General features: G+C 39.6%; 1 protein-coding gene across 2 annotated transcripts; it reads right to left on the minus strand.

Moving 5' to 3' along the window:
* Nucleotides 1-3,295: 3,295 nt before the first annotated feature.
* On the minus strand, nucleotides 3,296-16,915 carry hapln4 (hyaluronan and proteoglycan link protein 4). Of its 2 annotated transcripts, XM_005920696.3 has the most exons (8): nucleotides 16,781-16,915; nucleotides 14,283-14,547; nucleotides 13,039-13,156; nucleotides 8,160-8,349; nucleotides 7,736-7,908; nucleotides 6,520-6,635; nucleotides 5,968-6,154; nucleotides 3,296-4,507 (listed from the first exon to the last, which is right to left on the minus strand). In XM_005920696.3, the coding sequence occupies exons 2-8, from the start codon at nucleotides 14,283-14,285 to the stop codon at nucleotides 4,116-4,118; spliced, it is 1,179 nt and encodes a 392-aa protein (XP_005920758.1). In that variant the 5' UTR covers nucleotides 14,286-14,547; nucleotides 16,781-16,915; the 3' UTR covers nucleotides 3,296-4,115. The 2 variants fall into 2 exon arrangements, with proteins under 2 accessions (XP_005920758.1, XP_005920759.1); XM_005920697.3 differs by lacking the exons at nucleotides 13,039-13,156; nucleotides 14,283-14,547; nucleotides 16,781-16,915 and adding an exon at nucleotides 8,510-11,167.
* Between the last annotated feature and the right edge of the window lie 1,694 nt (nucleotides 16,916-18,609).

The following is an 18,609-nucleotide window of genomic DNA, read 5'->3' on the forward strand; positions in this document are numbered from 1 at the left end:
TACCTCATGATGTGTAAGAAATGCGATTAGAAAAAGATACAGGTCATCTTTTTTTATTACCATTTTTACATTTTATGCACTCACCGGACACATTTAACATATTGGAAACCCTCTTTCCTCAGGGATTTTGCTCCATGTTGTCACTATAGCATTGCACAGTTGCTGCAGATTTGTCAGCTGCACGCCCATCATTGCAAATCTCCACCACATCACAAAGGTGCTCTAATGGATGGAGATCTGGTGACTGTGGAGGCCATTTGAGTACAGTTCATAAAAACAGTTTGAGATGATCTGAGTTTTGTGGAATGGCATATTATCCTGTCGGAAGCAGCCATCAGAAGAAGGCTACACTCTGGGCATAAATGGATGGACATGGTCATAAGAAATACTCAGGTAGGCTCTGCTGTTTAACTGATGCTTAATTAATACTAAGGGGTCCAAAGTGTGCCAAGAAAATATCACACATACTGTTACACAACCAACAGCAGCTTGAGTTGTTGATACAAGGCCAGCTGGAGCCATGCTTTCATGCTGTTTATGCCAAATTCTGACACTCCAATATCAATGTTGCAACAATAATCAAGACTCATCAATTTTCCAATCTTTGGGGTCCAATTTCGGTGAGCCCAAGTAAAGTGTAGCCTTAATTCTTAGATGACAGGAATTACACTCGGCATGACTGTTGTAACCCATCTGTGTCACAGTTTGACGTGTTTTTCGTAAAGCGATGCTCTTCTGGTTAATCGAGTTGCGCGGAGGGAGGGGGGGCTGGAGCTATCATAATCAGAGGGTGAGAGGCAGGGTACACCCCGGACAGATTGCTAGTCTGTCGCAAGGCTAACACGAAGAGACTGTTTATACTCATATTCACACCACCTATGGGGAATTTAGAATCAGCAGTTAACCTAACCACGCTAATTGCACGTCTTTGAACTGTGGAAAGAAGCCAGAGAGATCTCACACAAACACGAGGAGGACATTCAAACACACACACAGAAAGGCCCCGGCCAGATTGTGAAGTCAAAGTCAGCACCTTCTTGCTGCGAGGCAACAGTGCTAACAACCACACCACCATGCATTATACATTTAAAGTCACTTGAATCAACTTTATGCTTCATATCTACATGCTTAAATGCATTACACTCCTGCCATGTGAGTAGTTGATTAGATGTGTATGTAAACGAGCACCTGAACAGGTGGAGAGAATGAAGTAGTTAGCAAGTGTATATTTACACAGAGCAAACAGAGATGTAATTAAGAATATTAACTGTGGCTGCACTTCAGGGCTGAGGTATTTAGCGTGCCTGCCCACTCAAATGTAAACGAGTTATTGTTTATGGTGCTTTGTTGCCCCTGTATCACTAGTGAAAGGGAACATCTGATGTAATGGACTAAAGAAATGGTAAAGGTCTAAAACGTCTGAGGTGGAAGAATACATCTGTGCAGGGAAAAGTGTAATCAGGCTTACAAGTAAACACCCGTGAGGTGCATGTGTCAGTAATATCAGTGTACGTCAGCTATATTGTTTCATTTTGTTTCTCGTGTTTCTTTTCTGTCACTTGACCCCACCCTTCTGCTTCCATCTCAGAGCTGTTCGGAGGGCCTGACTTCTGTCACAGGCTGATAAATGAGAGCCAGCACCAGATCGTTCCTCTGTATTCACTGTGTGGCAGTTCTGTTGTTACAGGGTCACCTAATTTCATTTCATGCTCAAAAGAAAAGGCGGTGAAAGGACCTTATGAAATGAAAGCAGTACGACGGTCATACTCTGAGCAAACCGGTTCAAAAATTTGAGTAGGGTTTTTTTTCTGGTTTGCTTTCAAAGCTCACTTCTGTTCAGTCTTTCATTTTAAATAAAGGGATTCTAAAAAAGCTTTGCCATTTTGTCTCGTCAAACTTTCGCCTGCCTGGCCTGTTGTGTCTGTAGTTTGTGCTGGTGTCACAAAATTGGTTTGATTGGTGGCTACAGTTACTGCTATTATGTTCACAAAAGCATACTGTGCACATTTCATTTCAGAGTTGGCAGTCAGAGTCTAAAATATCGCCTCTTATTTACAGTGACCTCACTCTTACATAATCGAGATGCTGTTTAAATGCCATCCACTGTAAATATCAAATGGCTTACCGTCACAATCCCGAGCACAATAAAAAAAACAGCTGAATTACTTCATTACTGATGTGCAGAATACGCAATCCTTCATAAATTATAAATGCCAAAGTTAATCAAGTAGGACTTTGCTCATTAATTTAGTGGCTCTGCCTAATGTCACAAAGTAGAACAAACTAATGGGACTGGGTAAAGTGCTCAGCAAATCATTAGAATCTTCACCTTTGATGATTGACGTCATCTCCAAAGAAAAAAAACGGCACAAAGACGTCAACATGTAGCAAACAGAGGTGATTATTTTTTTACACCTCCAGTTTGTCACGGACAGCATTTATTTCATGGTGCTGGACTTGCCATGAACTTGACTTAATTACAAGCTGCCTGTTGCTATGACGATGACATGGTTTGTTCTGCTGTGTTGGTGCAGTGCCAACATGTTTCCGCTCAGAGCTGTGTTCGCTGCTCAGCAGCTTCTGTCACTGGCAAACAATCAAACGTGCGAGGAAGACAAAAGCACAAAAAACATTAGTGTGACACCCACAAAATTGATTATGAACACAAAAGTAAAAATCTTAAGTCTCACGTGAGACTGAAAACTAAGAAGTTGGGTGGAAATTTAATGGTATGAACTTTGCTCCTCTGCTTTTTCTTCCAACACCACTATCAGGTTTGTTTTGTTTTAAATGACTTTGTTCCATACTTATCCCTGGGTCTGTTATTTTGAGTTGTAAAGAGTGTGGTACACTGGCAGGTATGACTGCATGTAATGTAGATTTTAGTGCCAATTCTAGGTACTGTAGCTAGTTAACAGCAACAGACTTTTTTCAGGGATCAGCATTGTTGTCTGTTTTGCTATTGTCTGGTATTCATGCGTGGTAACTATCACCCTCACTTTAGTACAAGTTTTTAATGTGTGGCTAAAACGGCAAGAAGCTGTAAATATAAAAGCAAAATACAGCAGCGAGTTCGACAACCATGTTCAAATTTTGACATCTTCCTTTCTGGTGAATGCACAACCTGTGAAATTTTAAGACACTACTGCCCTGCTGAGTATCACACACTACTCAACTAAGCAGTCTAGATGTACAGTGTTTACTGCATTGCTTCTGTCTGAAAGTATTTCATTTTAGTTTTCACCCAAATTCAGAAGGATTTCATCATTGAGGGAAAGAAGTGCACCGACACAAGTTCAAACCAAAACTTTTATTTTCTTCTTGAATATCCATTCATTCAGTAGTTGCAAACATCCTCAGTTATAAAGATCACTGCATGTAGCAATGACAGTGCAATCGGTGGCTCTGTGCAGTCAACAGCAATTACTGTAGCTTGTGTTCATGTTAATTCAGCCCTGTGATCTACTCGCAGCCAAACAATACATGCTTGCTTAGGTTTTCGTTAAGGTGCTGCCTTAATAAAGGACTATGTGTTTAAAGTGCAATTATTCTAGTTCAGCATTTACTACTTGTTCTTCAGCTCTGAGGATGCGATTGTGAGGTCTTAATGACATTGTGCAGAGGGTTGCTCACCAAGCAACCAATCAGATATAGGCAGGTACAATAAAAACTGTGAATCTTGGATATTTTTTTTCTGCCTGCCATGCAGCTCATCCCATTTCTCTCTCAGTAATGAATATTTTCACCCTGGCATCAGGATCACAGCGGGGTCCAAAGCATGATTCACTCACACATGTAAACAAGATCATTTATGTTAGACTCTCTGATCTGAGTGATGATCAAGCCTCTATTAATTCTTGCAGTTTTCCGGGTACAGATGTGCTAACAGTCACTCGTGATAGCTGAATGACTCAAAACGAAAGGAAAACCACCCTTATAAAGATGTCATCCTTAATTTTACACAGCCTTTTTATTCTCTCTGGCAATTCTGCAAATGAGTGCATCTTGTCTCTGAGTGTTTTTTGCTTTTTTTAAAATGTGATGAATGAAATCTGGCTGCTAGGCGACAGTCAAATCCGAAATTGCATCCCCCTCCTGCTCTCAGTCTTCCTACTTTAAATCACCTTTGTGGCGTTCACGGGGATGCTGTTGCTGCTCTTCCTCCTTGTCAAACTCTCTATAGTGCTTTTTGTCTTCCCAGTTCCACCCACTGCTTCATCCTTGTTTTCACGAAAACAGTAGACTCCGTAGAGGCGGAATTTTTTATCAGGGAAGCCAAGGTTTCGGACTCCTGGCTGGGATCCTCCACAGCGAGAACGGGGGTTGACTATGGGGTACCGAATGCTGCCATCCTCAAGCCAGCCTGCTTCACAGCGGTCCAGGAGTTGAAACTTCCACGCTGCATAAAGCTGACCCACTTTGGCCGCCACTGAACCGTCTCGAATGCACGCCTTAATCGCCTCCGCATAGTTCACCTTCTTGAAGCGCTTGAGGAAATACACTTTGCCTAAGGCGGAAAAAAAGAGAGAGGCGAAGGAAAGTTGTTTGTTGTAAGAACATGTTAAAAGGTGAAGGAAAACAGAGTCAGTGCATTGTTCAGGGGGGCAGAAGAGAAGCGAATGAGAGAAGGAAGCCCCAGAGACAAGCTAAGCCCTGAGGGTAGATATTCACAGTTTTCCTGGCCTCTCTGCCTGATTGTGTTCAGAATATCAAGTCATTCCAACAACCGTCTGGGCTGCTGCTCAAAAAATCGAAAGGCAATACTGTATCAGCAGGCAGAACTCTAAAATTACTCTTAAAATGCTTCAATTTTTGCTTTCATCATACCTCTGAGGAGACTTTTCGCCTGGCAGTATATTAAAGAAATCGGTATCCTGATAAGCTAACTAGTTTGAACTGAGCTGAATCACAAGTACCTTCACCTAAGAAAGCAGCACAGAATAAACAATCTAACCAAGAATAAACGTCTGCTGGTTTCTAAAGCCAACGGTTTATGAAAATCATCTCAACGAGCAAAGCTTTGCAGTTGGCTCAGTTATTGATTTTATGCTTGTTTATGTGACTGGTGGCTATTAGAGAGGCAGAATATTGTCTCATATTTCCCCAGTGGACTTTCAGTAAATGCATTTCAGCTGGACCGAGACACAGCATCGGTCACAACCGCTGCTCAAACCTCCTGCCCACAACAGACTGTCCACAGTAATTAACACACAAGGGAAGCCATGAGCAATTGTTTAAGGTTTCTGTCAAACCACCTTTTTCTCACTAAGGAAAGGCACTGGTTATTTTAAAACAGTTTGTGATTCAATAAAATCATTTTTAACTGTTTTTAAAACTTCATAAACACGGATGCAGACTCAAACTCTAGAAGGTTGTACTATTCCTTGGCAGGTACATTTAACTTCTAGTCTTTCTGTCTGCCTATTCCCCCAACAAGAAATATTTTGCCAGTTGCAAATCTGAGTATAGCAGTTTATTCTTATAATAATCAACGTGGGCTTTTTATATACTGTCTACTCTGAGCCAAGGTGTCTTTCTGGAATAACTTTTGACTACACATACCTTTCCTCCAGTAAAACTCTTTTACTTTTCTTTTTTTTTTTTTGTTTAGGCTTGTGAACATGAAGGTAACATGTGCAGACTCTCTGTGGGAATGTGATGTAAATCAAAGAACAGGGAGATGAAAGGCAAGGCTTTCTACCCAGAGGACACTGTGGCCCTAGCAGGGCTGAATCAACATACCCTGATTTAAAACCAATGGCCTAAGGCCTCAAAGATCACAGGGAGAGATCAGAGATCTCATTTCCCCCTGGTCTACCACTCATGAAACATCCTATTTTTAAAAGTAGCAGCATGACAAAGTAGCACTTGAAAGCTTTTGTTCTTTCTTAATATCATGTCACAGATACTTGATAGCACTTCTTATTTGTTGTATTGTCATGTATGTCATGTATCTCCATCTCTCACCGTTGAGCTTGGAAGTGAAGCAGAAAGCATCATAACGCTCATCTTCTTTGTGCCTATAGCCATAGTTTCGAACACCAGCTGGGGTGTCCTTACGTCCGCACTCGTCCCTGGGATGAGAGATAGGGTACTGAACTGAGCCGTCCTCCAGCCATCCAGCATTACACCAGTCTAGTCCCTCCAGCCATGCCTGCAGAAGAAGATAATGTAGGTCAGTGGGTCAAACTAAAGGATTAAAGAAATTATAAAGAGGGGAACAAATTCAGTTTATCTCTTGTGACATAACTCCATTGCACTTGACTTTACTCCATAAAGCCTCTAAGAGTTGGAGGACTGACCTGCAGTAAAATTCCGGATCTCCATATTCTTAATTCCAGACTTACTACTGCTCTAAAAAGTTAATGACACCAGTAAGTAAGCATATTGTAATAACTAAAAAAGTACCTGTAGACTAATGTACTATGGATGGTGTTATCTCTATGCATCCTAACTAGCAATACCTTCTCAGTATGAGATAGAGTCCATGTTTAATTCAATTAAAGTATGTGTATTCACCTTGTGCAGTTGAGAATGAGAAGCTAGAATGGCATCCTGCTTTTTGCAAGCATCCTCAGCCTGGTAGTAGTTGAGCTTGTAGCGCCCCTCACGGGGATAGTAGGGAAAGACCACTCCTACAAGCGACAGAATCAAAGTAGGAAGCTGTAAATGTCTTTAGTTTTTCTGAATTTCATACAGACATTAAAATTATAGGATTTATTTTAGGTATTTAGTTATTCCAAAGTTAACAAATTCCTTTGTCGCAGCAATTAAAATTAAATTAAACACCACAGACATATAGAGTCAGGTAAAAAAAAAATGAATAATGAAGAGAGAAAGTGAAGAGATATGTGCTGTCTTGGAAAACACAAGGTGCACCCTTTATGCTTCCATGGGAATTAAAAGCCAAAGTTGCAGCCAGGTGCACTTGATTAACGGATCGTGAGAAAGCGTGAGGAACTCTATAAAAATAGTGTTGGCAGTTTGCTGTACTGGTGCATTCAGATGTGTGTTAACACACTGGGAACAGAAGCGATTGTTGCTGTCCATCAGTCTTGAAAGGATAATAACGACATTTCTAAGCAATTTAAAGTCCATGATTGTACAGTGAGAAAGATTATTCACAACTGGAAAACATTCAAGACAGTTGCTGATCTTCCCAGGATTGGAAATCCTAGAAGATTTACCACAAGGTCAGACCCTAGAATGTTCATAGAAAGAAGAAGAAACAAGGAGCTACATCTCAGACTCTACAGGCCTCTGTTAGTATGCTAAATGGGTTGTTTGGAAGGGTCTCCAGGAGAAAGTCTCTAGTATTAAATTCAAGTCCAAAATGCTGGGGCAGCACCTTGAGATGACTCTGCATAAACAATGAGCTGAAGCAATGCTGTAAAGAAGAGTAACAAGTAATAAGTAAAATGTATAGATCAATCAATTAAAATGCAGTATGACAGTTAACTTAATAAGACAAAAACAAATTTGAAATCATAAATACAATAAGATAAGTATACCTTTAAATAACAGTATTTAATAATAATATCATTATATAACAGAACAAAAATCTTCATCTTCAAATTCAACAAAGAAAACTAAAAAATAATTTAAAATGACTTTAAAAAGAGTACATACATATAAGATGGCATTTAAGTCTCACAGTATAACAGTGTGCAATGTGGTGAACTCAAATAAACTGAACATTTCAACAACATTTCCTACAAATGGCCCAGAGCCTGACCTTCTAAGTCAAGGTTGACAAATCCTGTATCGTCTTCCATGTCGTTAGTGACCTCACACTCGTAGCGTCCATAGTCCTCCAGCGTGACATTTTGGATGATCACCGATGCGTCGCCTGGTCCTGCTTGCTCCAGAAACACACGGCCACGATACGATCCAAACACACGCTGCTGCCTGGAGAGATTTGAAAGACACTCATTGTCCTCAAAACAGCTGCTGTTAGCAAAATGATTGAAAAATGCTCCAACCTGAGAAAATACTTGGAAGATAAACTGTGTGTGACAGAGTTTATTATGTCAGTGCATCTTATCTAAAATAAAATTAGCGAAACTAAAGCAAATTTGGGGAAAAAAAATCATGAAATCATAATTAGTTAAAACAAAAGTGCAAGATGAATCAACTGAGAATAACGATGCAGAATTTACTTTCCCAGTGCTACAAAGACGTCCTCGAACTGCAGCGTGTCCGTCACTTTGGTCCATTTAATCCTGATGCGAGCAGGATCGACGTTCTCCGGCTCATGATGGAATCTGCAGGGCAAAGTGATGGAGCCACCCCGATGTGTCACCACTTTACCAGGGGCAGTCTGCACAATCACGGCTCCAGTGTCGTCCTCTGAAAGGAAAGAAGAAGGAGGGAAAATTGGCTCAGTTTATTTCACTGCTACTGATGGAAGATTTTTAGTAATATATTCTTTTATATGCAGGTTTGTGGCTAATATTTCTTTTTCTTATTACTAAACAGAAGTCTATTTTGGGAAATATGCGACCCATACCTGTAACTGTAATCATGAAATTCAGTCTCTGAATCTATTTGTGAGGCTTATCTCTCTAAGATGCCTGCAAAAATTGAATCAGCATCAGCTAATAAAGCGTGTGCTGTTTACTTGTGCCATCACATTACTGCTCCGGTAATTGAGCATATCAACAGAGGAGAACGTTTTTTTCCTATCGAAGGGTCCAGCAAGCAGCACACTCATCTTCCTGTCTGCTCTATCATGACATTACTCACTCTACAATTTTAACCTCCACTTCTGCAGAGAGCGATTCACCAAAATTACCCAAGACTAATGGTAACCACAGTCCTCTTCCTCCAAATGGACAATAACAAGACCTGTTTAGCATTTTTGGCAGACATTTGTTCAGACGCTCTGTGTGCACGCGCACCTAGGCAACCAAAGACTCACAACATGTGTGGGGTAAACATTTAAAATGTTTAATGAGCAGCTGCAAAAGGTTTTCTGCTATGTTGTGACCAGATAAAGGCACCTACAATTATCCATGCCAGCCAGCAATTAGTCCTGTCACTACTTACTGGTCTCTGCAAAGTTGTTTATCACCATCACAAATAAAAGCATCAAGTGATGTTTAATCAAAACTTTAAGCGCATTATTTCTCAGCGTTGGAGGTTATGTTGTGACATACTTATGTTAAGCCAAATAACACAAAGTTAACATTTTCATTAGGTTTTAAAATTTTCCAGCAGTGATAGTGTTTTCAGATCCAAGGGGTTCATCAGTCACTTTTAAAAAGGGTCACACTGTTTACTCTGGGGATCTGCAAATGTTTTAACCCTCCTGCTGTTTCATCTTCACTTCACCTTTTTTTAAATTAACATTGTTTGGCTGCTTTATGCTTCTAAATCATAATTTATGATTTAGAAGCGGACTTTCATTCAAGTCAGTTTTATTTAAATAGTGGCAAATCACAACACTTGCATCAAGGCGCTTTGTATTGTAAGGTAAAGAGCCTACAATAATACAGAGAAAACCACAGCAGTCAGATGACCCACTATTAGTAAGCACTTGGTAACAGTGGGAAGGAAAAACTCGCTTTTAACAGGAAGAATAGGCAGAACCAGCCATGGAAGCATGGCTTTTCATCTGTTGAAATCTGCTTCACCCTGTTGGGGATGAGGGAAAGGAGACAGTACAGGCAATACTGTGGAAGAGAGCCAGAAATTAATAATGACAAATGATTAAATGCAAAGTGTTTTATAAACATACACAGAGTGAAAAGAGGTGAGTGAGGAAAAAACAGTGCATCATGGGAAGCCCCCAGCAGCACCATAACTAAGGGAGGAATCAGGGTCACCTGATGCAGCCTTAACTATTTGTTTTATCAAAAAGGAAAGTATTAGGCCTACTCTATAAAAAGTGGTGAGGGTGTCTGTCTCCTGAATCCAAATTGGGAGCTGGTTCCACAGAAAGTTGAAGGGTCTGCCTCCCATTCTGCTTCTAATTACAGAGGAATCACAAGAAAACCTGCAATCTGAGAGCAAAGTGCTCTGATGGAGTGATATGGTGCCGTGAGGTCTTTAAGATAAGATGATTATTGATCATTCAACACCCTGTATGTGAGGAGAAGGATTTAACAGAGAGCCAATGAAGAGGCTAATATGGAAGAAATATGCTATCTCTTTCTAGTCCTGTCAGTACTCTCACTGCAATATTTTGGCTAAACTGAAGGCCTTTCAAGGATTTTTTTAGGACAGCCTGATAATAGTAAATTACAAAAGTACAGCCTAGAAATAAATAAATTCATGAACTAGTTTCAGCATCACCCCGAGAAAAGTTTTTAATCTTAGAGACATTGTGCAAACGCAAAAGTAGTCCTACACATCCTGGTCAGAAACAACTCCATGGTTACTGACAGTGCTACAGCAGACCAAGGTAATGCCATCCAGAGCAAGCATCTAGTTAGACACCATGTTTCTAAGTTTTTTGGGGATGAGTTCATAACCTAGGTTTCATCTGAATTCAGAAGCAGGAAACAGGTCACCCAGATCTTTAAATATTTAGGACATTTTTGTAGTTCATTGATTTGCTTTGTGTAGTATGGCTTCATTGATCGATAAAACTGAGTATCATCTGCATAACAATGAAAATGTATGTTATGCCTTTGAATGATACTTTCTAAGGGAAGCATGTTTAATGAAAATAGAATTGGTTCCAGTATCGAATCCTGTGGAAGTACATAATTACACCTTTAACACGTAACCTCTAATACCTGTAAAACATTATGGTCAATGATGTGGTGAGTGATACCTGCACTGAGGTCTAACAGGAAAAGCACAGAGATGAGTCCACTGTCAGATTCCATAAGAAGATCATTTGTAAACTTCACTAATGCTGTTTCTGTGCTGTGATGAACTGAAAAAGACTGACTGAAATTCTTCAAATAAACCACTCCTCTGGAGATGATCAGATTTTAGGCCTACAGAGGATTTCAACATTAACTATTTCATTCATCTTCTAGTCTAAACACAGTGTAGAAAAAGAGTAGAAAGCAAGTGTGTGACTCAAGTGAGCCAGTACCCGACTGACTTAAGTTTTCCATCATGTTTTAAAATGTCCAGTCTAGAAACAACCTAAAAGGAATAGGAATTGATGAAACATAAAGTACATCATATTTCAGTTTTAGGATTTTGCATGTCAGGACAGAAAAAAAGAAACATTTTGTCCTTAACGGGGCTAAAGATTATGTAAATAAAACCTCAGATGAACAACAAAATGTGGCATATTGCATTTAAAAATAGTCATTAATCATTTATTTGTTTGTTTAAATGCAAAAGCAATGTGTGAAAAACTATTCACCGTTACTGCTTCCATGGGAACTGAGTGGGAAAGTCACAACCAGGCGCTGCTAATAAAATGCACTTGATTAAATTGTCATCAAAACGTTTGAGCATCTCTATAAAATCAAATCTTGGCAGCTCGCTGGTCTGGAACATTCAGGTGTGTGTTAACGAAATGCCAAGAACGGAAGACAGAGAAACAATTGTTACCACCTATCAGTCGGGGAAGAATAATAAGGCCATTGCCAAGCAATTTGAAGTCCATCATTCTGCAGTGACAAAGATTATTCAGAAGTAGAAAACAATCAAGCCAGTTGCCAATCTTCCCAGGAGTGGACATCCCAGCAAATTCACCCCAAAGTCAGAATGTGCAAAACAAAAGATACATCTCAAACTCTGCAGGCTTCAGTTTGCATGTCAAATGTAAAATTTGTGAAAGGGGGAACTGAACAGTTATAGCCTATTTGGAAGGTTTGCAAGGGGAAAGCCACTTTTCTCTAAAAAGAGCATTGCATCATGGCTTAGGTTTGCAGGGCTGCATGTGAACAGACTGCAAGAACAATGTCCTTTGAACAGACAAGACCAAAGTGGAGATGTCTGGCCATAATCCACAGTGCCACACATGGTGAAAACGAGAGTATCAAAGTGTTTTAGGGCAACACAGTGGTTAGCACCCTCACCTCACAGCAAGAAAGGTCACCAGTGGTCTTTCTGTGTGGATCTCTCTTAGGGGCTTCTCCTCAGGTACTCTGGCTTCCTCCCACAATCCAAGGACATGCTTGTTAGCTTAATTTGTCATTTTATTTTGCCCGTAGGTATCAGTGTGAGCCTGAATGATTGTCCACCTCTCTGTGTTAGCACTGCAACAGACATCAACCTTTTCAGGGTGTACCCTCACTTTCACCCCATGGCTGCTGTCATGAACTGAGAGTGAGTGTGCTTCACATACCTGTACCTATTTGTATCTAGAAGCTGATAAATTCACAAAGTACCAGCATGTCTGTAACACATAAACTACATGAATAAATAAAATTATAAACGTTATGTTGAACAACAGCAAGAATTCAATTATTTTCAACTGTTTTATTTCAAGAGAAAATAGATCTTTTTAGCTTTTACTCTGAAGGTAATATAGACAACCAGAAGTACTGCAGTCAATAGTTTAATCTTTGACATTCTCTATTTTTCTGACAAGACAAATGTTTATCTCGGTCCTCAGGTGGGCAGTGTTTAATTGGGTGCTCACAGTTCTGATAATGAACAAAAGTGAAAGCTTTGCTTGTGAAGATTATCATTGTTACAAAATGGCCAAGGCGGTTTTATCTGCACAGCCCAATGTCACGGAAATGAATGAATAAAATCGCAATTGCCAAGAAATTCTGCACAAAATACTGTGGGATGTGGAATATATTATATATTAATGTGAATACAGGTGCACTGAGTTTGGAGAGTTAGTGGAGAGCTCCGGATCCCAAAGCCCATAAAAAGTTAAAGAAGTCTATTTTGCTTGGATTCTAAGATAACCCAGCTGAGGTTAATAAAGCTGTTCAGATTTTTCCAGTAACTTTTCCACCAACTTTTTATTACTATCTTAGTAAAAAAAAAAAAAAAATCCTGAAGAAACTCTACATATCATTGATGTTATTGAGCAGATAAATGCAAATCAAGATCTCCTCACCTTGGAGAAGTGTAATTGTTCATACAAATGAAAGTGTTAACTGGTCTTACCAAGAACATGCACCACTTTCCTCCTTCCTTTCTCTATGCCAGCAGGCGAGGAAGATACCGAGAGAGCAGAAGTCAGGATAAATGCCACAAAGATCAGAGGCTGGAGCTCCTTTGAGAACTGCAAGAAAGGACAGCTCATACATGACAACCAGCGCAATCGGAAACAACTTAGTACAACTTGCTGGCAGTGCCTTGTAGTAGTTGAGCTTGACAGTGTCAACTTTGATACATCCTAAACAAGTAGGATAAAATTAACATTTCCTAGCACTTTCCAGCAATAATAAAACTCAACCAGAAAATGCATATATTGCCTGTTTAAATGCTCTGCACTAAAACTGGTAACCAAATGGCTGAAAACAGACAATCAATTATATTAATCAATTTTTTAGCTCACAGTCACAGCACAAAAGAGAAGCATAGTTCTCACAGCATAGTTTAAACTTATAGCTTGTTTGCTATTTTTTATCTGCACTGCCATGTGTCTCAATTAAGAACTGGAAGTATTTTAAAGATTTTTTTTTCAGTGAAAAGTCCTGGATCAGAGGCAGCCAGCTAGTAAACAAAAGACTACACACAGGAACAACAAAAAAAATCATGGCAGCTACTGAAGAAAAACATAAATGTGGTATTTGTTGTTGTTATCATACACATTAGACATAAGGACTGTTATTACCTGTTCTCTGGCAGGTACCACAAAAGGGTTACTTTGCTAAAAAATAAAATAAAATAAACACAGTTCTCCCTGAATGCTATTGTTGCACAGGAGAGTGTGTAAAGCATGGACAGAGCCAGCATGTGACACCAGTGTTTCTGCTGCATCAATATATCCATGATTGGTCGAGGGGATGGTGCAATGCAAACCACTCTGCATATGCAGAGGTCAGAGTTTCACTTCATTGTGTATGGAATAAAATCATTATAATAGTCATCTTAAAGGTGTCAAGGCAAATGCTGCCACTGCATGCACTGCTAGAGGTCTGCAATGTCAGCGTCACCTGTGAATAATCACTTCCTATGAAACAGCTCTGGTGCACCACATAAATTCTGAACATGAATTCAGGCCTCAGTGAAGCAGAGTAACTAAAGCAGCTATTTTACATGCACATTGCACACTATAAACAGCCCTGCTGCATCATTTCTCTCAAGGTTAGTCCAATGATCATCCCTGCAGCTGCACGGTAACGTAGCACACAGAACTGCCGAGCAGAGCCATACTATCCGAGCATAGAAGTGTATGAACTTACCATGGCTATCACAACAGGATTAAATGCCTGGATGATGACGATGTGATGCTGTGAAGCGTTTAACTCCTCAGCAAGGCTAAACGCTGATCTGCAGCAGCACTCACCTCTCTCTTGCACCCCCCACCCCCCACCTTTCTCTCTGTTTCCAGTCCCATTGCTGTTCTCTCACTCTGCAGGGGAACCACCAGTGTTTGTGGGTCGTTCCCGCAGTCCTCCGATGACGCAGCACATATTTGATTGTGCACTGTGCGTGGATACGTCTTCTCTGCATTATAAAGCCAATTAGAGTGTCACTTATTCGACTGTCACATTGATTCAGTTAATGTGGTAAAAGCTTATTTACTTTCAGGCAAACCAATGTTTCTTTTCAAGATCAATATCAATAATAGAAACTGTTTGCATGAAATGCTGACTGAGAATTAAGATTGATTGTTGTATTCAAGACAAATCAAATTCACTTAGATAACTTTATGGCTGAGTAAGAGAAAGGTAATAAAGAGCGCACTTTGATCTCAAGTTGTTGGGTTTTCTCTTGTTGCATTGAAGGGCCAGTAATTAGCATGAATGACATACCATTACACAAGGAATGTGAATTGTTCTTACAGAATTCAGAGCATATCATGAAATATAATTAAATATAATTCAAATATGGCTCCAACTATTTGAAGGTGGATCTTGGCATCATTAGTTTAAAATTTTTTACAGAGATAGTTGATTATAGTGCAAATGAAAGATTGTGTGGGTTCAAAGACCGGGCCCACAGGTAAAAGCTTTAGACCTCTCTAAAATTACTGTGCATGATCTAAAGACAAAATTGCAACGGATCAGATGATGGTATAAAACTTCACTTGAAAGCAAAGTTTTTGCCTTTGCTGTCCATTGACTGAATTTTTGTTGATGTGAAGGTTATCAGACTGAGCTGCAAAGAAGAAGTTTTGTCCCTCAGACTTGCATGAATTTTCTGTTCATCCAGTGGGATAAATTGGTTAAGAACATGCATAAGTCTGTCATAGGAAGCTCTGTTCTCTCATATTCTCTCCACATATCCTCTGTCAAATTCAAAATTTCAGTATCACCAATTAAGTCCAATTCCGTGTCTCTGTAAGCTAATTCTTTATATTGATTGTAATCGGTGACTGTCCCTTTTAGACCGTCTGCCGAGTAAGCCTTCCCCCTTCTCATGTCCACCCCATCCAAGTTTTCCAAGGGATCTCATCCAAAGTCTTCAGCTTTCTGCTTACTATGCTCAACCACCATCTCCCGTGTCTTGACTCTAGGGGGTCCAGTCAATGTCTCCTGCCTTCATCTGGGATTCTACTCTATGATGTAGCTTCTCATCACAGTCAAACCACCAAAAATACATCAATTCTTAAGTTCAGAGTTTTGTTATAAATTTGTCTCTTTTCTTCCAAAATGACCTCGCCTTCTTGGAATCAGGGATTTTTCAAGTCTTTTTTAAGCGTGACTTGTGCCCACCCACTCTCTGAAGTATCAAAACCGCATCAGTATAAGATGCAAAAATAAATAAATAAATTAAGGAAAGGGGAAATTTGTACACAAACAACTAAATAATGATTTATGGGGAAAATTGAAGGTTGACAGCATTAACACTGACAGCTTGCTTTCAGGCCATGAGCCAACAGCTGGCTGTTACCAAAAGCATTAACAGGCTGTTTGATGCATTTTTTTAACCCGCTCTTCAATGATGTATTATCCTCAAATGAACAAAATATTCTCTGCCCTGTATCCATGGAATTTTAACAAGGTTTTTGCATGCAAGTTATTCGTTTTCGGGGACCTCAGAGCAGAGAAGAGAAAAATGATCCTCCTACAAATCTATTAAAATCTGGAAAATACACTCCAGGCATTCTTTTTCTGATACTGTTAAAACACTAAGGGTTTTGTCTAAGATTAACTGTTACCTAGAGGGGAGGTAATTTTCTCTAATGAAATTGAACAACCATTGGCCAAAAATGTCCATCAGCATTGATTCAGTGACTTAGATTTTGTGGATTTAAAACCTACTTTCTGAAACCAATTTCAAGAAAATCAGTACTATCAAAGTTAGGAGTCACCTGTTTTCTTTGCATCTAGTATGGCAGGGATGGCTATGGCAGATATCGCTAAGTTAAAATTCAAGTTCATAGTCAAAGCATATGTTAGTTAACTGATGCCTTTTCATGTATGCAGCATGTTACCAACCACTGTCTCATAAATAGTCAGAGAGCTTGAGTCATGAGAACAAATAGAGCCTATTTGTTTGTGTTCATATTGAATGCATGGACCAAATAACAAGTGGACCATGTTCAGATTAGGGAAACACATGCTGATCATGTACTTGATGTGTTTTGACTCAGCATGGTTATATTTGTGTAGCTCTATGTAAACTGTGAAACTTTCCTTTTATCATAAGCCATGCATTAATTGGTTATTTAACTTAAGTTGTGCCATGCATTCATAAAATCTTATACATTTATATTTATATTTTATCACGATACCTCACTGGAAGTCCTTCCACCCCTGCAGTGTGGATTGCTTAGTTGTATTTTTCACTGCTCCACACCTCTCCTGGGCCTCCTGCACAGCCGAGCAGACATCTGCAGCAAAGATCCCCTGTGACGCCCATCATGGGATTAGAGAGCTGTTTGGAGTATCCGCATTTGATTTAAAGCCTGTGTCATACACACAGAATGCACCGAATGTGCAAGCAGGAACGATGTCACACTTCAGCATGTAAAAAAGCTGCTGAGCGAGAGCGAATTAAATGAGTTTGCCTCTCTCCCTATCTGCTGGCCTATTGCTTAGCAAAGTACAAGGGATAATTACTTGTGAGTGGGCTACAGTTATTGATGGGGTGGGGATGGAAAGAAAGGTTACACTGCTGTTTCAAAAAGCTTTATCTAGCCACATAAATAACTCCTTCATCTCTGTCAAGAAACACTGTTCATTGTGCTCATGTGACTGAACTGCATTCAAAGCATCGAGTTATTGAAAATATTTGGCAGATAGTTTTGTGAATTCCATTACATGCTGAAGCGATAATTATTCTTAAGCCTCTCATTCTGAGAACCCACAGTTATAACACTGGCAGGGATCTCAACAATGGTCTTTCTTCTAATTAAATGTCAGCAAACCTCCTCCAGTGAGCCCGGTGGTCACTGAAGTGTGTTTGTTTCCCCTAAACAAAAACAACACAAATCATAAGTCATTCATTTGATGTCTTTGTAAAAGACAATGATGAGAGTAGACTATTTACTGAGCCGCCCACACACTTCCAACACACAGCAGCATCAATCAGCAGAAAGGAAACAAAGGGGATCAAGGAACATAAACAGATATGGAATGAAAAGCTGGCAATTTGGGCACCGAGGATCAGACAGAATGCAGAACAGTAGAGGCGTGTCTCGTGTTCCTGCTATTCTGAGAGAACGAATGTCTTTTTAAAACTAGTTGTGTATATTCACCAGAGTGACTGAGTGACAACAGCTGTCGGCATATCCTTGCCACTCAGTCCCTGAGTAATGATCTGCCCTGGCTCCAGTGATGCTGGGTGGGAAAAGGTGAGCACATAGAGTCTCAGTTATATAGCATACTGCAAGATGTCAGTTAGCTCAGTGTGACATCTCACTTTTGTGCGAAAATATAATAAAACGTTTTTCCGTACTTTGAAACATGTACAAAGTTGATCAGATCATCAGTTGATCTCATAAAAGAGCCAAACTGCAAAACATGAGTTAAATTACTGGTGCAGTGTTCTTTTCACCATAATGTTTTTATCTGGATTCAGTCCACACAAATAGGTATCACTGCTCTCCTTGTTTGTACCCTGTATTTATTTGTATTTTAGCATCTGTGACAAAATAAAAATATCAAAAATTAGTTCTTAGCAGCCCCTACATGTAAAGAGAAGTACCATATGGATACTATCAAATATTATTGTTATACAAGTTTTGAAACTTCTCTCTTCTCTGATATCTTAAGCAGATTTAAGGATATTTGTGAGGGAATATGGTATGTTCAGGAAATGTAAGTCTTTTTTATTTACATGTTTTCTGTTTGTTAAGATTGGACTGTGTTATGACTCGGTCCAACGCCTCAGCTCTGCACCTCTCTGAAGAGTCGGCTGTTTTTCTTCTAGCGTTGTCCTGCTGCATGTCTGTATCTTTTACAGGTCATAGCATGTCATTTTTTAATGTCAAAAATGCCATCCAGAACGATGAGTAAAATCATCAGGTGCAGCAAATATTTAATTCTTCATCTCCCAATTGTAACTTTAAAACTACCCACATGGTGCTTGGAGTGAAACTGTGCTTGAAATTGCAACACA

The sequence above is a fragment of the Haplochromis burtoni genome, unplaced genomic scaffold (genome assembly GCF_018398535.1).
Source record: "Haplochromis burtoni strain Fernald_Lab_line unplaced genomic scaffold, NCSU_Asbu1 Contig_42, whole genome shotgun sequence".
Lineage (NCBI taxonomy): Eukaryota > Metazoa > Chordata > Actinopteri > Cichliformes > Cichlidae > Haplochromis > Haplochromis burtoni.

Bases quoted from the DNA above. Each gene is read 5' to 3' on its own strand.
- hapln4 (XM_005920696.3), bottom strand. The intron at 7,909-8,159 runs GTAAATTCTGCA...AAATCTCTCCAG, and splicing joins GTCTTTGTAGCACTGGGAAA to GCAGCAGCGTGTGTTTGGAT. The intron at 4,508-5,967 runs GTGAGAGATGGA...TTTCCGCCTTAG, and splicing joins CTTCACTTCCAAGCTCAACG to GCAAAGTGTATTTCCTCAAG.